This window comes from Meriones unguiculatus, chromosome 4 (assembly GCF_030254825.1).
Source record: "Meriones unguiculatus strain TT.TT164.6M chromosome 4, Bangor_MerUng_6.1, whole genome shotgun sequence".
Taxonomy (NCBI): domain Eukaryota; kingdom Metazoa; phylum Chordata; class Mammalia; order Rodentia; family Muridae; genus Meriones; species Meriones unguiculatus.
The window spans coordinates 14,404,757-14,422,840 of NC_083352.1; the positions used below are offsets into that span (position 1 = coordinate 14,404,757).

Here is an 18,084-nt window from a genome sequence, read left to right on the forward strand (position 1 = left end):
TTTGTGCAAATAATATGATTTACTTTGAACATGTGGTTTGCTCCCAGGAGCCTTAGAAGTTTTGCGAATGCAGACAGATGGTGCCTATGTGGCCAGCTTCCAGTAAATCATGGAAATAAGCTACCTAATGAACTCACAAGACTAAGACTTGTTGCTAGAAAAATCACCACATCCCATGTGACAACTGGAAGATCTTAGAAGTCTGTGCTTGATTTCCTACAGATGCTGCCCCCACACTCTTTGCTTTTGAAGAACATATGTGTAATGGAATTATGTTCCACATGCTATTCTCCGATGTGGACATTCTACTTTATAGTATTATACTTTTTCTCTGTACGTCTCTGTCTTTCTATCTCTCCATCTCTCTCTTACACACACACACATATAAATTTCAAACAATCTAATAGACTCAAACATTAAACTTTTTCTCCGAGAAGTTGTTTTCACATATATGCTTTCAATATAATTGAAGATTCACATGATGATCACCGTACTTACAGGATGCTTGAGTGTGCAGAGCTCATATAAGACACAGCCAAGAGACCAAATATCCCTGGAGAAGAAAAGGGGTTACATGGCCAGGAAAGGGCGACAATTATTAGTAGAAGTTTTCACCTCTTATATTGCTTTCTGTGGATAGAACTTCATTTTATTAGGTTGATGTGGTTTTACAGGGGCTTTCAGATACATTGTCAATTCTAAGATAAAAAGCAAAGTAATCAAGTTTGTCAGGATCCTGTCAGACAACAGGTAAACGAACATTACTACAGTATAATAGCTAAATATTTACTTCATGTGCCCAAATGAAATGTGTGTATGATGGAACTGGGGGTACATTAGAGGAAAAAGGCAAAACTCCAGAATGCATTTATATGACACAGAGGATGGAAAACAGTTGATTTAAGAAGATAAATTCTACTCAAAAAACAGAACCTAGGTCCACTGAAGAGCAGCCAGAATTCCCTTAACCACTAAGCCACTGCTCCAGCCTGACGCTTAAGAGCCTGGCTGCAGGTTGTGCTCTGTAACAGAGCACAAAAGCCTGGTTACTACCCCAAGACAAAAGCAGAAACTCGAAGGTGCCTCCTACTATCTTCTTCAAAGTCACGGCTATTATTCTTCTTGAAATCTCTTGGGGGTTGTCTATTTCTGAAGCTCAAACAGCCAAATGAGCACTGGAATTTCCTAAACAAGTAAGATAATTAACTACTAAAGGAACTCCATAACGTCTCTAACTCAACTTCTCCCGTCTCTGCCGGGGAGCAACCATCAGGCTGTAAGCATGCAAGAGGAGGAAAGTTATGGTGGGCCTTCCCTGCACACACTGTCAGCACATGAACTTGGTCCCCAGGGAAGGCTTTGCCATGCCTCTCAACTTCACCCGAGGGAGAAGGCCTTGGCATTCCTCCATGAGCCTGAGGCTCTGGAGCAGCAGTTCTCAACCTGTGGGTCACGACCCTTTTGACAAACGTCTGTCTCCAAAACATATTTACATTTCGATTCATAACAACAGCAAAGTTACAATTGTGAAGCAGCAATAAAAATAATTTTATGGTGGAGGGGTCACCTCAACAGGGGGAACTGTGTTAAAGGGTCCCCGCTTTAGGAAAGCTAAGAATGACTGCTCCAGGGTCTTTGCCCTCATGTCAACAAACACACTCACAAGGCTTTGTCCTCTCTCAACAGGAAACTGTTTCTCCCACTCTCAGCATTCCTTAGTTGCCTGTAGATTTTTTGCATGTGTGTGTGTAGAGCTGAGGCCTCATGAGCTTTCCTCCACCCTTGTTAAAATGTCTGTCAGTGTCATCCTTGTTCAGATCGTGTTTCAGCCATCACATTGGTGAGATTTCAATGGCTGTGGTTTCTGACATTCCTAGAAGACACGATCTTAATGATGTGTCTCTGTGTCTGTGTGGGTATGTGCAAGTGAGCACAAGTACCAACAGAGACCACAGGTGTCGGATCCCCAGGAGCTGGAGTTACAGGTGGCTGTTAGCCACAGACACGCGTGCTGCAAACCGAACTTGGCTCCTCTGCAAGAGCAGCATGCACTTAACCACGAAGCCATCTCTCCTGCCCCAATGATGCTACTCTTTATCTTTTTGCATCTTTAAATAAAGAGAAATTGTTTTGTCTTAAATAACTCCAAAAGCTTCAGGAAACATTATTACTCACGGTTAGTCACTGGGATTCTCGTTTCACAGAAAAGGAAAATGCACAAATTTCAGCAAAGAAGAGACTGGAACGTCAGTCTCTGCCATTCAGTGTCTCCTACCAGATCTGACTGACACTCTCCAAGCAAGAGCCACTCACGTCTTATTGTTGTATGGCCTGTTCTGGCAGATCTCTGGGGACAGGTAGTAAGGTGTCCCAGCACACGTCTGAGCAAGCTCCATGGAACTAGAAAGTTAGAGTAAACAAAAAACGTTTCATTAGTGAGAAAGTCTGAAGACATGATATTCTAAGGAAAATTGTAAACATGAAAAAAAATTGTATTCATACACATATTGGAAGAAATCAAGACATTTCATATGAACAACAGACTAAGACAAAGGTTTTTCAATTTTTTTCAGTTTATTTACTTTACATCCCAAGGGTGCCCCCTCCCTCCTCTCCTCTTAGTCCCCCCATTTCCCTACTTCTCCCTTCCCCTCTTTCTTTCCCCCCGAAAAAGGGAGCCTCCCCCACCATCAACCCTCCCAGCATATCAAGTCACATCAGGACTGAGTATAACCTCATCCCCTGAGGCCAGGCAAGGCAGCCCTGCCAGGAGGAACGATCTAAAAGCAGGCAATAGAGTCCATATTAGAAACAGCCCCTCCTCCTTCCACTCACCAGGCACCCTCCATGGAGAGCAAGCCACCCATTGGCCAGACATGTGCAGGGGGCCTAGGTTCCTTAGTTGATGTATGAGTCTCTGTAAGCCCAGTTTTTAACCTTACAGTTCAACTTCTAACTGTGTGTGATAATGCACACCTTTAATCCCAACACTTGGGAAGCAGAGGCAGGTGGACCTCTGTGAGCTGGAAGGCCACACCTGTCTATACAATGAGTTCCAGGACAGCCAGGGATACAGAAAGGTTCTTGTCTCAAAACACAAAACAAAACCAACCCCCAAATTTATATATATATTAAACACACACATACATACATGAAGAGAGAGACAGAGACAGAGCGAGCAAAAAAAAAAAAAAAAAAAAAAAACAGGCTTGGCGGCTCATGAGTTTATGCTTCTAGTACTGCAGAAGTGGAGGCATGAGGATAAGGAGTTCAAGGCTAGCCTCAGCTATGTAACAAGTTAAAGATGGCCTTGGTTACACGAGACCCTATCACACAAGAAAGTATACACAGGTGAGAACAGTGTTTAAGAGCACTTGTTTTCTACAGAGGACCCACATTCAGTTCTCAGCACCTACATAATGGCTCACAGCCATTTCTAAGTCCAGTTTCAGAGGATCTGACGCCCTCTTCCGACCTTCACAGGCACCAGACATGTACACAGTATAATACATGCATGTAAGCAAAATACACAGATAAAATAATGAAAGAATTTAAAGTATGTTAAAATATATATATATATGTATATACAAGTATGTCTATTTTTTAAATTTAAACACATTCTATAGCTAGGCATGTGAATGAGTGGTAGAGTGATTGCCCTGAATCATAGCACTGCAAAAGAATATCAGTAGTAGCAGCAGCAGCAGTAATTATTTAAGTCATGTGTTATGACTTAAATTTTCCACAAGGAACATGACTATTATTAATAAATCTCTTAGATAAAGCAAGATTTCTGTCTTTTCCACCATCAGTGTAATGCAGTTGTGTGTTCTAATTTGGAAAATACAAAAAGAAGTTAGGTTGGGGTATAGCACAGTTGTAAATCCCTTGCCTACTATGTGAAATGCCCTGGTATTAAACCCCAACAGCCTTAAGAAAAAAAATAATAAATAAAAAATAAGTCACCCAGAGTCTGAGAATTCAAAAAAAAAAACTATTGTTAAACTCAAGTAATTTTCCTCCCACCTGCTTCCACACGTTTTATAGCGCTGTCATCATGCTCTTTCTGTAACTTAGAATTCCACTATGCTTATGTCACATAGTGAAATATTTCCTTGTGATACCAAGAAGTCCACAAAACCAAGTGAGGTGTTTTGTTTTTGTTTTTGTTTTTTTTTCTGCACAGTATAATATAGACAGGGATGCAGTTTTGCTAAGTTTTAGAACATCCCCATTAGACTAAACATTTCATTAGTCACAATTTATCTTGAGAATATTTCTGGATTTTCCTTTCATTATTTGTTTGTGTGTACACACATATGTACATGTGTGTGTTGGAAGGGTCACAGAGGCCAGAAATGAACACAAGATGCATAGGAGCTGGAGTCACAGGAGATTGTGAGATGCCAGAAGCAGGTGCTGGGAACCAAACTGAAGTTCTCTGCAAGAGGAACAAGTACTCTTAAACGCTAATTCACTTCTCAGATCCCATAGGGTCAGAATTTTAGCAGCAGACAGTTAAGTGATTTAAGACCTATTCATAGTCACCTAAGACTTTGGAGATAATGAAACTTTTACTATCTATAAATAGATATCTATAAATATGTATCTACTAATACATAATGCCTCAAAATGAACACTTCATTGATTTAGAATAAAAAGAAATACAGAACTTTGCAAGTACTCACTTATTCAGTGTTCTTGCTATTCCAAAGTCCCCGAGCTTTGCAACCATTCCATTCTTGCTAAGAAAAATATTCTAAAGGTGAAGAAAAATCATATTCAAAAAAAGAATAAGACTCGTGTGTCTTGGGTCACCTGTACGAGCTCTTACCTGAGATTTTATGTCCCTGTGTAATACCTTCCTGTCGTGAATATGCTTCAGCCCCAGAGAAATCTGTACAAACCAACACAGAATCTGCAGAGGGGAACAGAACAAATCTACTGGTCACTGACATAGCATCATGATGACACAGAGAGAGAGAGAGAGAGAAATAGAAACGAAGCTGGTGACAATATAGCACATTATTTCCACTTTACAGCTCAGAACGGTGCTTCAGACATCACTGTTATCAAAGTGAAATATTTATGTAGAAAGAGGAGGATAAAATCCAGGAAGAGATGGGGGCCATTCATGGCTGGGTCTCTCTCTCTCTCTTTCTCTCTCTCTCTCTCTCCAGGGTCTTATCTTGTAGTCCTGAATGTCCTGGAATTCCATGTGTAAATCAGGTTGGCCACTAACTCACAGAAATCTACCTGCCTCTACCACTATGGCCAGCTGTAGGAATTTTGGTTGGTTGGTTTGGGTTTTAGTTTGGGGGGAGTTGTTTTCGGTCTGTTTTTGTTTTTTTCTTGTTTAACACAGGGTTTCCAATACAAGCACAATGCATGTCTGCTGTCCCTGTGGTCCCTGCTCACACTAGCACCCCTAGGCTTTTCTTTAAAATGGATAGAAGGCACCTAGGACAGACGAAAAGGAAAAAATAGAAAATAATAACAAACTCTACTGGGTTTATTATAAATTGTACAATCGTGTCTATTTATATGTCTAGTAGAAATTTACCAACTATTCAACTTTTAGAGGTCACGTTGGAGTTGGGAAGATAGCTGAGCTGGTAGAATTCTCCCTTCCATGCACCAGACCTTGTATTCTACCCTAGCACTGAAAAAAGAAAAATGGAAGGAAAAAACAGCCCATTATTTTTTGTTTTGTTTTTCCTTTTTGTGGTTCTGAGGTTGTCAAGTTTATTTCTTAGTCATATTTATTTATTTATCTATTTGCCTGTTTGCTTACTCATTATTTCTTTAGTTTTCTGAGACAGGGTCATTTGATATAGCCATAGATGGCCTTATATTCACTATGTAGCACAGGCTGGCCTCAAACCTATGTTAGTCTTCCTGCCTCAGCCCCCAGATCCTGGGGCTACAAGCCTATGCCACCATGTCCAGCTCTGTTGTATTTTATATCATTGGACAGGAAATCACTTTAATAAAACATTGCCACGGACCGGCGCAGTCGGGCTCCCGTCGTCTGCGGGAGAACAAGGCTTTAGACAGGAAGACACGGTTTCGGCGAAGAATTGACAGACAGAGACACCTTGATGGTTTTGACTCTGCTGCCACTTTACTGAAATCAAGCTAGTATTTTTATAATGATTTCACAAAAGGCACCTTAAAATTGGCATACTTTCCAGAACATTCAGACTTTTACCAAGAATACAAAGTTTACATTTTAACTCAAAATGCAATCAAACATAAAGCAGTACCCACGAATAATCTTGGCCTAAAAACTTTTTGATCAGAGCAAACAAAGGAAAAGAAACCTCAAATATAGTTTCATTATTGCTAACCAATGAAGAGGAAAGTCAGGAGCTAAGTCAGATGCCTGCCAAAGTCCCTCTCTATATCAAAATCTAACTACACCTTTGTTAACCCTCCTCCCATATGTCCTGCTTAAGATTTATGATCTTCCTTAGGAACAAGGCACTGAAGGGAGGGGGAACTCCCGCCAGCTGCACCTCTCATGCTATTATTTCTTAAGAAGGAGCCTATTATTATTTCACTATTCTTAATGCCTATTAATACTAAATCTAATTCATTACTTTTTTAAACTTATTTTTATTAAAGCCTTTAACAATCTACTACTAATAATTTTTTTATAAAGTTAGTTGTGCTGTTTCAGGTGTCACAGGGAAAGATCAAAGAATTCATTATTTCTGCCCCAGAGCCACAACTGAAGAAGCGTAGAAATCTCAGAACACGTCTCTTTTCCAAGTGGGATGAGCTTGCCAAGGACCTTCCAGGGGGCATATTTCCAGGGAAATCATATCCCCCGCCCTGTAGCTTATGCTACTATGGCGACACTATGGCGTGGGTGTGGCAAAACATGTTATATACACTTAAAGAAATTCATTTAAAGGCCTCTAAAATCCCACAGGTTCCTTATCTGCCAAATTACATAGTAAGAATAATATAAGATGGCTTACTTCTAGGTATTGGGATTCAGTTGATGTCTTGGAATTTTCCCAATCATAGAAAATGTAATCAAAATCTCATTACAAAAACCATTTTTAGAAAATATAGCAAAATAATACCTAGATAAGAAAAGAGAAGTTTCTGTAAATATAGATTTAATATATAATATGGGAATAGAAAGAATGCCAGAGTCAGGCAGATCTCTGAGTTCGAGGCCATCCTGGTCAATGAAGTGAGTTTCAGGACAGCCAGAGCTTCACAAAGAAACCCTGTCTCAAAAAACAAAACAAAACAAAACAAAACAAAACAAAAAAAGAAAGAAAGAAAGAAAGAATTCTTGATTAAATGTATAGAAGTTAATCATTTATATATTCAAAATATGCGACTTTCTCTCTAGGAAGATATCACACAGCTCTCTAAAATTGTACTACAGAATTACAGTAATAAAAACAGAACAGTATCGCCATAAAAACAGACACGTTGATCAATGAAATAGAATTCAAGACTCAGACATAAGTCTACCTACCTATGAACACTTTATTTTTTATAAAGAAGCCAGAAGCACACACTGAAAAAAAAAAAAAAAAAAAAGACAGTTTCTTCAACAAATGATGCTGGTCAAGCTGTACGGCTAACAGTAGAAGAAAACACGTAGATCCATACTTATCACCCTGCAGAGAACTCAAGTCCAAATGAATTAAAGACCTCATCATAGGGCCAGACACGCTGCATCTGATAGAAGGGACAGTGGGAAACAGTCTTGCACTTGTTGCCACAGTAAAGGACTTTTTCAACAGAACGCTAGTAGCACAGGCATTAAGATTAACAATTGAACAATAGAACCTCATGAAGCTGAAGAGCTTCCGCATGGCAGAGGACCCTGTCATTTGGACAAAGTGGCAGCCTACAGAATGGGAAATGATTTTTACTAATTACACATCCAACAGAACACTAATATCCAAAATATAAAAAGAACTCAAGAGGCTGGAGAAATAGCTCAGAGGTTAAGAGCACTGCTTGCTCTTCCAGAGGTCCTGAGTTCAATTCCCAGCAACCACATGGTGGCTTAGAACCATCTATAATGAAATCTGGTGTCCTCTTCTGGCGTTCAGGTGTACATGCAGACAGAACATTGTATACATAATAAAATAAATATCTTTTTAAAAAAGAGCTCAAAAAAAAGGACATCAAGAAAACAAATAATTCAATTAAAACATGAGGTGGTGGTGCTCACCTGTAATCCCAGCGCCAGGGGAGGCAGAGGCAGGTGGAGCTCTGTAAGTTGGAGGCCAGCCTGGTCTACAAAATAAGTCCAAGACAGCCAAGGCTACACAGAGAAACCCTGTCTCAAAAGACAAAAAACAAAACAAAACAAAAAGATAGTAATTTAAACAGAGAATTCTCAAAAGAGGAAACCCAGATGGCTGAGCAGCACTTTGAAAAAAATGTTCAACATCTTTATTCATCAAAGAAAGGCAAATCAAAACTGCTTTGAGACTTCATTTCAGACTAGTCAGAACGGCCAAGGTCAATAGAACAAATGACAGCACCTGCTGGTGAGGAGGTGGAATACGAGGGAGGGACACTCATTCATCGCTGGGGGGAGTGCAAGTTTGCACAGGCACTGTGAAAATCAGTGTGGCAGTTCCACAAGAAAACGAGATCTACCTCAAGATCCTGCTATACCGATTTGGGGCTTATAAACTGTACATCCAACTACCAAGACACTTACTTAACCATGTTCATTACTGCTCTTTTCATAACAGCCAGAAAAACCCTAGGTGTCCATCAATGGGTGAATAGATAAAGAAAATGTGGTGCATCTACATAATGGAATATCACTCAGCTATTAAAAAAAGTGAAATTCACAGGCAAAAGGATGGAGCTAGAAAAAAAAAATCATTCTCAGTGAGGTAACCTTAGACCCAGAAAGACAACTATGGTATGAGTTCAATTATATGTGGATCAACTGTTAAGTCATTGATAAGCAAGCTCCAATCCTTATAACCAATCCTTATAATCCTTATAACCTTATAAGTTATGTTATAACTTATAACATAGGTTAAGTACAGAGTAAGGGACTAAGGGGGAGGGGTATATCTCCCTAGGAAAAGAAAATGGAATAAATAGTTATAGATAGATGGGGTCGCTGGAATGGGAAGATCGATTGGGGAGAGGGAGGGAAAAGGGAGTCAAGGGATCAACTACAGAGAAGGACAGCTAAAACTAAGGACTATTGGAGGGGTCATATAGGAATCTAACACAGAAGAGGCTTCCTAAAATACATACATATATGAAAGCGAGCTAAATGGAATCATCAAACAATGGTGGGGGGGCAGGGTGGGAAAGCCTTAGCTGGACTTCTCTCATCACCAAATGAAGCTTCCAGTACATCTAACTGAGTTGTTTGCCAAAGGGATCCCACAGGAATCCCAAAACAACCCAGGTAAAGGCTATTGGTTGTCATCCACAAACTGATGGTAAGACCCTAGTGCAGGAGATAGCAACTATACAACTCACTGTACACAGAGAAGTTGAATTGATGCCTCCCTAGAGCCTTCACCCCTATGGACTAGTGTTCATAATACTGGAAGGTTCTCTGCATGCCACCAGAGGAGAAAGGTAAACACCAACCAGGTTACTGTTGAGGCCTGCTCTTTGTAACACAGCTGAAGCCATTTTGTATTCAGTATCCATTTTGTTTACAACCCTGCTTTCTAGAAGTAGGTATTCATAGCTGACACTGACAAATCCTGCCAGAGGGTCAAGCTAACCTACATTAATAGATCCTGCCACTGGTTCATGTTAACCCTATATTTTACTATGACTCAATGGTGTAATAACTCATGCTCTGTTATGTCCACACTTGGCTACACTCTGGTTGCACTCTGTGTTATCTCCGCCTTTGGCTGTACTCTAGCTGTGCTCTGGGAGCCCCTACCACCACCTCACTCACCTCACCTGGGACAAATCAGCTTAAAGGTTAGCTTGTAATACTTTTGTCTAGTTGGCCAGGATGTATTATAAGGTACTATTACATTCCTCTTATCTTCTGCACTTAGTTTTCCTATAAAAAGACTGCCCTAAGAATAGGTCGATGTCACAGTCTGGCTCCCAAGTCCTCTCTGTGTCCCTAATCACAATTAGCCTTGGGGTGTGCATTCAATAAACCATCCATATCTGACGGAGACCAGAGTCTGGGTGGTTTGTGTGGATATTCTTGGGTTACCACAGTTACAAACCCTTCTACATACAGTGGTGACCCGCCTGCAAGATATGCTCATGCAATAGTGGCAACAAATCAACAACTGATTTGATTTAAGGCTCACCCCGTGAGATATAACCCAGCCCTGACACTGTTTCAGTGGCCAAGTACCTGAGACCAGCTAGGCCTGGGACCGAGGGGAAAACCAAATACTACTGTTTGATAAAGGGTTGCAGTAAAAATGACTCCCAACAACATCCTGCTGAAGTCATAGATCAGAGCCTGGCTTAGGCATCATCAGAGAAGCTTCCTTCTGCAGTAGGTGGGGACAAATACAGAGGTGCACGGTCAGACAATGTGCAGAGAGTGAGAGACTTTCGAATGCTCAGTCCTGAACGGGAGGTCTCTATCAAAGCCCTCTCCTGGGCTCAGGGAACTCTACAGAAGTGGAGGCAGCCAGATTGTAAGAGCCAGAGGAGATGGAGCACATCAAGGAAACAGGCCTTCTAAACACAGCAGGACTGACACACATAAGCTCATAGAGACTGATGTTCTGGATACACAATCCACACGCATGCCAGAAGAGGGCATGAGATCTCAACGTAGATGGTTGCATGAGCCACTCTGTGGTTGCTGGGAATAGAACTTAGGGCCTTCGGAGGAGCAGCCAGCGCTCTTAACCTCTGAGCCATCTCTCCAGCCCCCAAATTTGAAAAATTTTAAAGTTACATCATTACTCATTTGTGAGAAGAGTGATGCACACAGGCCAAGGTGAGGCTATGGAGATCGGAGGACAACTTGCAGGAGCTGGCTCTCCCCTCTATCATTTAAGTTCTGGGGGCTGAACTCAGGTTGCCAGGCTTGACGGCAGGTGCCTTTACCCACTGAGCCATCTTCCTGGCCCCACCTGATATTTAATGTTTTTACTTTAGATTCTATTTTACATATATGAATCTTTTGTCTGTGTGTACATAAGTATGTATACCACGTTCATACCTGGTACCTATGGAGGCCATAAGAGGGCATTGGGCTACCTGGAACTAAAGTTACAGGTTGTGAGCCACCATGTGTGTGCTGAGAACCCAGCTTAGATCCTCTGCAAGAGTAACAAGTGCTTGTAAGAGACCGTCAGGCGTCTCTCCAGCCCCGTCCTCATGGTCGCTTTGGACTTGAAGTTCACCCTACATGAGACACGTAGGGAAGAGGTATTTCCTCACGAAAACATCATTCTCAAGAAGAGATTCCGCTTCAATTCCAACTACCAAGAATATTCACCCACCATTCTATGATCCAAATCTCCCTACCAGAAAATGCTCCACATAGCCTAGTCTTTATATTATGCTACACGATAAATGTAACACCCCATGAACATTAGAAGTAGATTTACCTGATCTTCGCTGAATAGCACTCCCTGCTGCCTCTGGATCCTTTGCAGGAGATCTCCTCCGTCACAGTATTCCATTACGATAAACAGCCTGCTGCTCTCTGCGGGAAAACAACGTCATTTGGTGCTGAGAGCTTGTAGGTGCCATCGGTCATTTGCCTTTCAAAATCTAGAGTGTGAAGAATACAAGAGGGAAAAAATGCAGTGCATGGTAGCAGAGCTGGCCACTAAGATGAAGTGGGTTCTCAGCCCACTACACCTCATACATTTATTTTCTGTTTGCTGTGCCTTGTTGAGCTCCGATAACGGGTATTTCTGTGTAGCCCAGCGAGTTAACAGCAAGTGTCAGCCAGACAAAGATCTAGAATCATCTAGACGACAAACCTCTGTGCATTTCTGCGAGAGTTTCTAAACTGGCTTAATTAAGGTGAGAAGGGTTCCCAAGCAGTGGAGTCCTTAACTGAATACAAAAGAAGGGGCGAGCTGAGCACAGAGCGTGTGTTTGGAGCCTCTAAATATGTGGCCATTTGTTTCACAGCAACGGAAAAGAAGATCTACGGTGTGGAGAGTTTTAATCTGTTTTGCTCAACATCTGGAACTCTTGGTTCTAGGGCAGCTTAGCTTCTAAGAGTTAATATTCACAGGTGATATTCAACTCGCCTTAGGAAAACGTCCCTAAATTCTCCTTGTTTTTCTTAGCCTGCTCCAAATCCTTAAAACCTCATCTCTCATACTCAGTTAACTCTGAGCAAATCAAAAGGATCACCTGGGTGGTCCTTGCCTGATCACGTGACTTATGCAGATCTGAGTCTGGGGGTCAGAGCCTGAAGCAGTGATAGATTTGCAGCTTCATTTCCTGGCCACGTGGCTGAGCACAAGGGTTCGCCTCTCCTGATGGGGAGTGGGCCCTAGTTAACAGCCAGCAAGAAAGTGGAAACAGACATCGGTCCTTGGAGTGAGAGAGAAGCTATTGTAGGGCCAGCAAGGCCTGTATTTACGAGTTCTCCCAGTTACGGCCACCAGGCTCTTGGCTCAGCCTGTGTTTTAAGTACCAACAAGCTGACAAGCAATGTACAGGTTCAAGGGAAGTCGTCTATGTCGAGAGTGGCCTTAACAGTGTAACTGTGACCACTGTAAAGTGTCTTCAGAAATCCGTCTTACAGGAAATAAATGTGTATTCCAGCCTATTAAAACAGTTCAGTCCATTCATTCATTTAGCAACTGTGCATTGAGCATCTACCATCTGCCACATGTAAAGGACCAAAGTGTAAAGTGTATATGACCCTCAACTCATTAAATTGATGTTTGTGTGTGTGTGTGTGTGTGTGTGTGTGTGTGTGCATTGCTAGGGATCAAACCTAGGACTTTATACATGCTACACAATTGTTCTGCAACTGTACTACATTCTCAACCCCTAAGTTTCCTGCATGAAGAAAAAAATTGGACAAAAGCCAGATGGTGGTGGCTCATGCCTTCAACCTCAACTCTTGGGAGGCAGAGGCAAATGGATCTCCGTGAGTCCGAGGTCAGCCTGGTGTACAAAGTGAGTCCACGACAGCTAGGGCTGTTATACAGAGAAACTCTGTCGGGAAAAACGAAATAGATAGATAGAGACAGACAGATAGACAGACAGACAGACAGGTAGACAGACAGGTAGATAGATAGATAGATTTTTGTGGCCTTGAACTCACAACAATCCTTCTGCCTCTGGTTCTCCAATGCTGGGCTTACAGGAGTGTAAGACCATGCCTGGCCTCACAACCTCTTTGAATGTGGTGATTTCTGAAGAGCAAAGAGATTTGGGTCTGCACACCATGAAAGAATGGAGAAATAGTGGATGTATGGATGGATTTACTTGCTTCTTTCTTCCTGCCCGGCGATGCTTGGAGGTACCTATGTTAATCCTTCCCCTCATGGTACCGACACCCACGAATTACAACAATCCAGCGTTAGCGGTTGGGTTGGGGATCTCTCCGTCCCACATGAACTGTGGGTTTCTATGGCCCTGGTAGAGCCTCAGTAAACACCCACTGTATTGGATCCTGTTTACTGCCTGTCTCTTCCCATTGTAATGCAAACTTCCAGGATGGGGTTTTTGTGCATTTTGTTCCTCGCTTTCACCCTGGTAACTAGAATGATGAGTCATTCAGGGATCTACCGGATGAAGAATGGACTCTGACGAATGTACTCTTTAGTGGTGAGCTTTGAGTTCAACTGAAAGACCCCCGTCTCAGTGAGGAAGGTAGAAAGTGACTGGAAAAAGACCCCCTGGGATAAAGGTCCTCAAAGCTGTGCTCTGCTTTGCCAGGTTGCCGACTCTCCGTGAGAGGATTATACAGCCCCACCTACTGTCACAGAACACAGGAGACCAGATCTAGGTGAAGCACAACACGCAACCAGTTTAACGTGATAGTGTGTCTGCTGTGCTCTGCCTTCCTCTTTCACGCTCCACTTCTGGAACATGCCTTTATCCAGGACCCCAGACCTCACACTCCGCCATGCCAGCATGCAACAGGAACGAGAAACGTCTGTGTGCTATTGTAGTTCACTGTGGTTTTAGCATTACTGCCGCTTCAGATCTGCCTGTTTGGTAGAGTAAGAGTTAAGGAGAGGTGCAAACCCTTATCAGCAGAAGGCTTCCATAAAAACGTCACTAGAAGGGCTCAGCATGGTGGAACAGAGCCATAATCTCACACCGCCAGGGAGCCCGATGGAGAGGATCTGGAAGTCAAGGTTACATTCAACTACTCAGTGAATCAAGACCAGGCTGTGCTGCAGAAGACCTTTTCTCGAAAGACAAGCCTCACCCGAGAGGAAATGAAGACAGTTTAACTAGACAGGAAAACGAACACACAAAATTTAATAAATACACTACTCTCGGGAACACATCTTTTCGAAAGACCTTCAGATTACTGGGATACTTTAATGGCAGACAAACCTAACCTTGAAATGAGCCGAAGAAGGTGACAATGTTGGGATGCTTCATCGTAGCCAGAAGAATCGCTTCTTTCTCCGTAGCTTCTTTTTCCTGGAAGGGCATCAGAGCGACATTGAGGGACGGCATGTTTTGCAGACACAACTTGCTGACTGAGGCGCATGATCTGCTCACTCCCATCCAAAACCCCACAAGAGGCCGCTGGCTTTGATGTCACTTTTAAAACTTCTCTCTTGGAGGCCGGGGCCCCTATGAGATACCTCCTATCTGACTACTGGCTTGTCAGTGACAATTACAGTCAAGAAAATAAATAGTCCTGGGGAAATAGTATCACGCTGCAAGTTGGAAACTGGTTACGCTTGATGCATGGCTGTATTTATTCCAGGCTACCCAGAGACTGGGATCACCCCGGGCAACAGAGTGAGGCCCTGTTCCAAACAGTAAATGCAAATTACAGATAACTTAGTAACTGGATTTTTAATCACTGTCTAAGCACCTGTGAATTGCTTTATCCTCCAGCATAGGAAAATTCTAAAATGTAACATTCCAGGAGATTAGCAGCTCAGAAGAAAATGCCCATACGCTACAAAAACAAAATTCCGTATTCCGCATTGCTTTGTTTTAAGAAATACGCCATACCTACACTAGCACTCAGTAGTCTGCGGCAGGAAGACCCTGAATTTGAGGACACCCTGGGCTACAAAGAGAGTTCCTGTCTCAAAACAAAAACAGAAGCCAGCTTCCTGGGGCTGGCCAGAGGGTAAGCCAGGAAAGGCACTTGCTGCTAAGCCTGGTGGTCTAAGTTCAGTCCCTGGAACCCACATGGCGGAAGGAGAGAACTGATGCCCACAAGCTGTCCTCTGACCACCACATGGGTGCTGTGTCACACATCAAATAAATAAATTAACGTGATAAGAGGGGCTGGAGAGATGGCTCAGAGGCTGCTCTTCCAAGTTCAAGTCCCAGCAACCACACGGTGGCTCACAGCCATCTGTAAGGAGATCTGGTGCCCTCCTCTGCAGGCAAAATGCAGGCAGGACACTGTATACATAATAATAAACAAACAAACAAACATCATCATCCAATAATAATACTTTTTAATTGTTTTGGTGCCTATGCTGCAATACCCCAGTTTTGCTCTCTGTCTCTCTGTCTCTGTCCCTCTGTCTCTGTCTCTCTCTCCCTCCCCCAAGGTGTGCCTCTGTGTGTAACTCAGGCTGGCTGGAAACTGATGGTTTTCTTGCCTTAACCTCCTGAGTGCTGGATTACCTTCCTTCTTCCTTAGCACCTCCTTTATGTGTGTATGTGGTGGGGGGCAGGCTTGTACATGTTAAGCTGTTAAGCACACACTCCAATACTGAAAGAGCCCAGCCAAAATTTTTTGTAACCAACATTCTCAATCCCAGCTCCTAATCTAAGATCCAGTGTCATGTGCCGTATTTTAACTGGCATAATCAGAACATAAATTTCAGATTTTAAAAAGGTTTTTAAATTTGACTACTTTTAAAAAAATGTACAAGGAGAGCAACAGAACCAAAAAATCTGAGCACAGGGGTCTTTCCTGAGACTCATACTCCAACCAAGTACCATGCATGGAGATAACCTAGAACCCCTGCACAGATGTAGCCCAGGGCAGTTCTGTGTCCAAGTGGGTTCCATAGTAATGGGAACAGGGACTATATCTGAGATGAACTGATTGGCCTGCTCTTTGATCACCTCACCCTGAGGGGGAAGCAGCCTTACCAGGCCACAGAGGAAGACAATGCAGCCACTCCTGATGTGATCTGATAGACTAGGATCAGAAGGAAGGAGAGGAAGACCTCCCCTACCAGTGGTCTTGGGGAGGGGCATGCGTAGAGAAGGGGGAGGGAAGGTAAGATTGGGAGGGGAGGAGGGAGGGTTTTTTTTGGGGAGGGATACAAAGTGAATACAGTATAATTAATAAAAATTAAAATAAAAATATTTTTTTTAAATGTAGCTACCAGGATGTTAGAGATGGACGAAGAAGAGAGAAGCAGGAGGAGACAGGCATAGAGAGAGAGAATGAGAACATGACGTTAGGTGGGTCAGAAGACTGGGATCTGTGAGGATTTGGAGAGGGGAAATATGATCAAAATGTATGCCAAAAGAAGGAGGAGAAGGAGAAGCACTTGCTTCAGCCTAGGGCCTAGAACATGCTAAGCAAGTTGTCTACCATTGTGAAAAAGTCCCAGCATTCTTTTTGCTTTTTGTTTTCATTGTTTAGAGGTTTATTTTTTTATGTGTTTTTCACATGAGTGCTGTCTGCATCTACACCTGTAAACCAGAAGAGGGCACCAGATCTCATTATAGGTGGTTGTGAGCCGCCATGTGGTTGCTGGGAACTGAACTCGGGACCGCAAGAAGAGCAGCCACCTTGACCACTGAGCCACCTCTTTGGCCCCTGCTTGCTGCTTTTGAGACAGAGTCTCCATAAGTTGTGCAGACAGGCCAAGAAGCCTTTTGTTTCTATGAAGTCAACCTCACTCCCTTTTTGTTTATACCGGCATAGGGAAAGTTTGGGGCCATGGCTGGGGCACTAGTAAAATGAACTAGACTTGTGAGAACGCCTGCTAAGGACCCAAGTGACCAGATACTCTAACAAAAGTAGCCCGCGCACATACACACATGTGCAATCACAAATACACACCCTGCAATAGTTTTTTTTTTTTTTTTAATTGAGACACCATCTCTTTACATAGCCCTGGCTGTACTAGTGCTAACTATGTAGACTAGGGTGGCCTTGAACTCATAGAGATCCACCTGCCTCTGCCTCTGATCAGTTTAAATAAATATATATATATTTAAATAAGAAGAATGGTAACTGGGCATGACAGGGCACACCTGTATCCCCAGCACTAGGAGGCAGGGGCAGGATGATTCTAAGTCTGAGACTAGCTCGTCTACACATCTAATCTAGACCCTGCCTCAAAAACAAAAAAGAAAGAGAGGAAGGGAGTGGGTAGAGTTGAAGGGTGAGAAGGAGAAGGAGAGGGGAGAGAGGGAAGGAAGGAAAGAGAAAAGAAGGTGAGAGAAAGGGGAAAGGAGGGGAAGGAAGAAATAGAAAAGAGAAAAAGCAGAGAGGTGGGTGGGCCCAGAATTTAGGTATTCCAGCATCTGTCCGTTGTGATGACATGTCATTTGTTCAGTGGGAGGAGACCAAGAAAACGAATGCAGCACACGCTCCTGGGTTGGGCTCTAAGGGGATGCGAGAAGATAGAGCCAACTGAGCCTTAACATTCACAATTGTGAAACAGTTACTTGTTTTCATACCAGATCAACAACACGGGAGGGGGTGGAGGGTTGGCTCAACAGCACTCACTGCTCCTGCAGGGGGCCAAGCACCCCAGGTTCTTAGCACCCCAACCAGGTAACCCACAACTGCCTGGAAATCAAGCTCAGGGGCTTCCAATGCCCTCTGACCCCTGCAGGTGTTTGCCTACACGTGGTGCATAAATTCACACAAGCACACATATATACACATAATACATAAACAAACCTTTTTTTAAAAAGGCTAGATATATCACTTAAAATTATAAAAAAAAAAATTGAACTTATTAACTTTAC

At 42.8% G+C, this 18,084-nt stretch overlaps 1 protein-coding gene across 1 annotated transcript in view; it reads right to left on the minus strand.

The window, feature by feature from the left end:
* Positions 1-18,084, minus strand: part of Nek5 (NIMA related kinase 5) — a 41,677-nt gene that overhangs the window by 22,097 nt on the left and 1,496 nt on the right. Inside the window, exons 2-7 of the mRNA XM_060381449.1 lie at positions 14,508-14,592; positions 11,568-11,665; positions 4,835-4,918; positions 4,689-4,759; positions 2,314-2,400; positions 499-553 (exon numbers count right to left, since the gene is read on the minus strand). Coding sequence (XP_060237432.1) covers positions 499-553; positions 2,314-2,400; positions 4,689-4,759; positions 4,835-4,918; positions 11,568-11,665; positions 14,508-14,592 — 480 coding nt within the window. The remainder of the gene's footprint in view (positions 1-498; positions 554-2,313; positions 2,401-4,688; positions 4,760-4,834; positions 4,919-11,567; positions 11,666-14,507; positions 14,593-18,084) is intronic.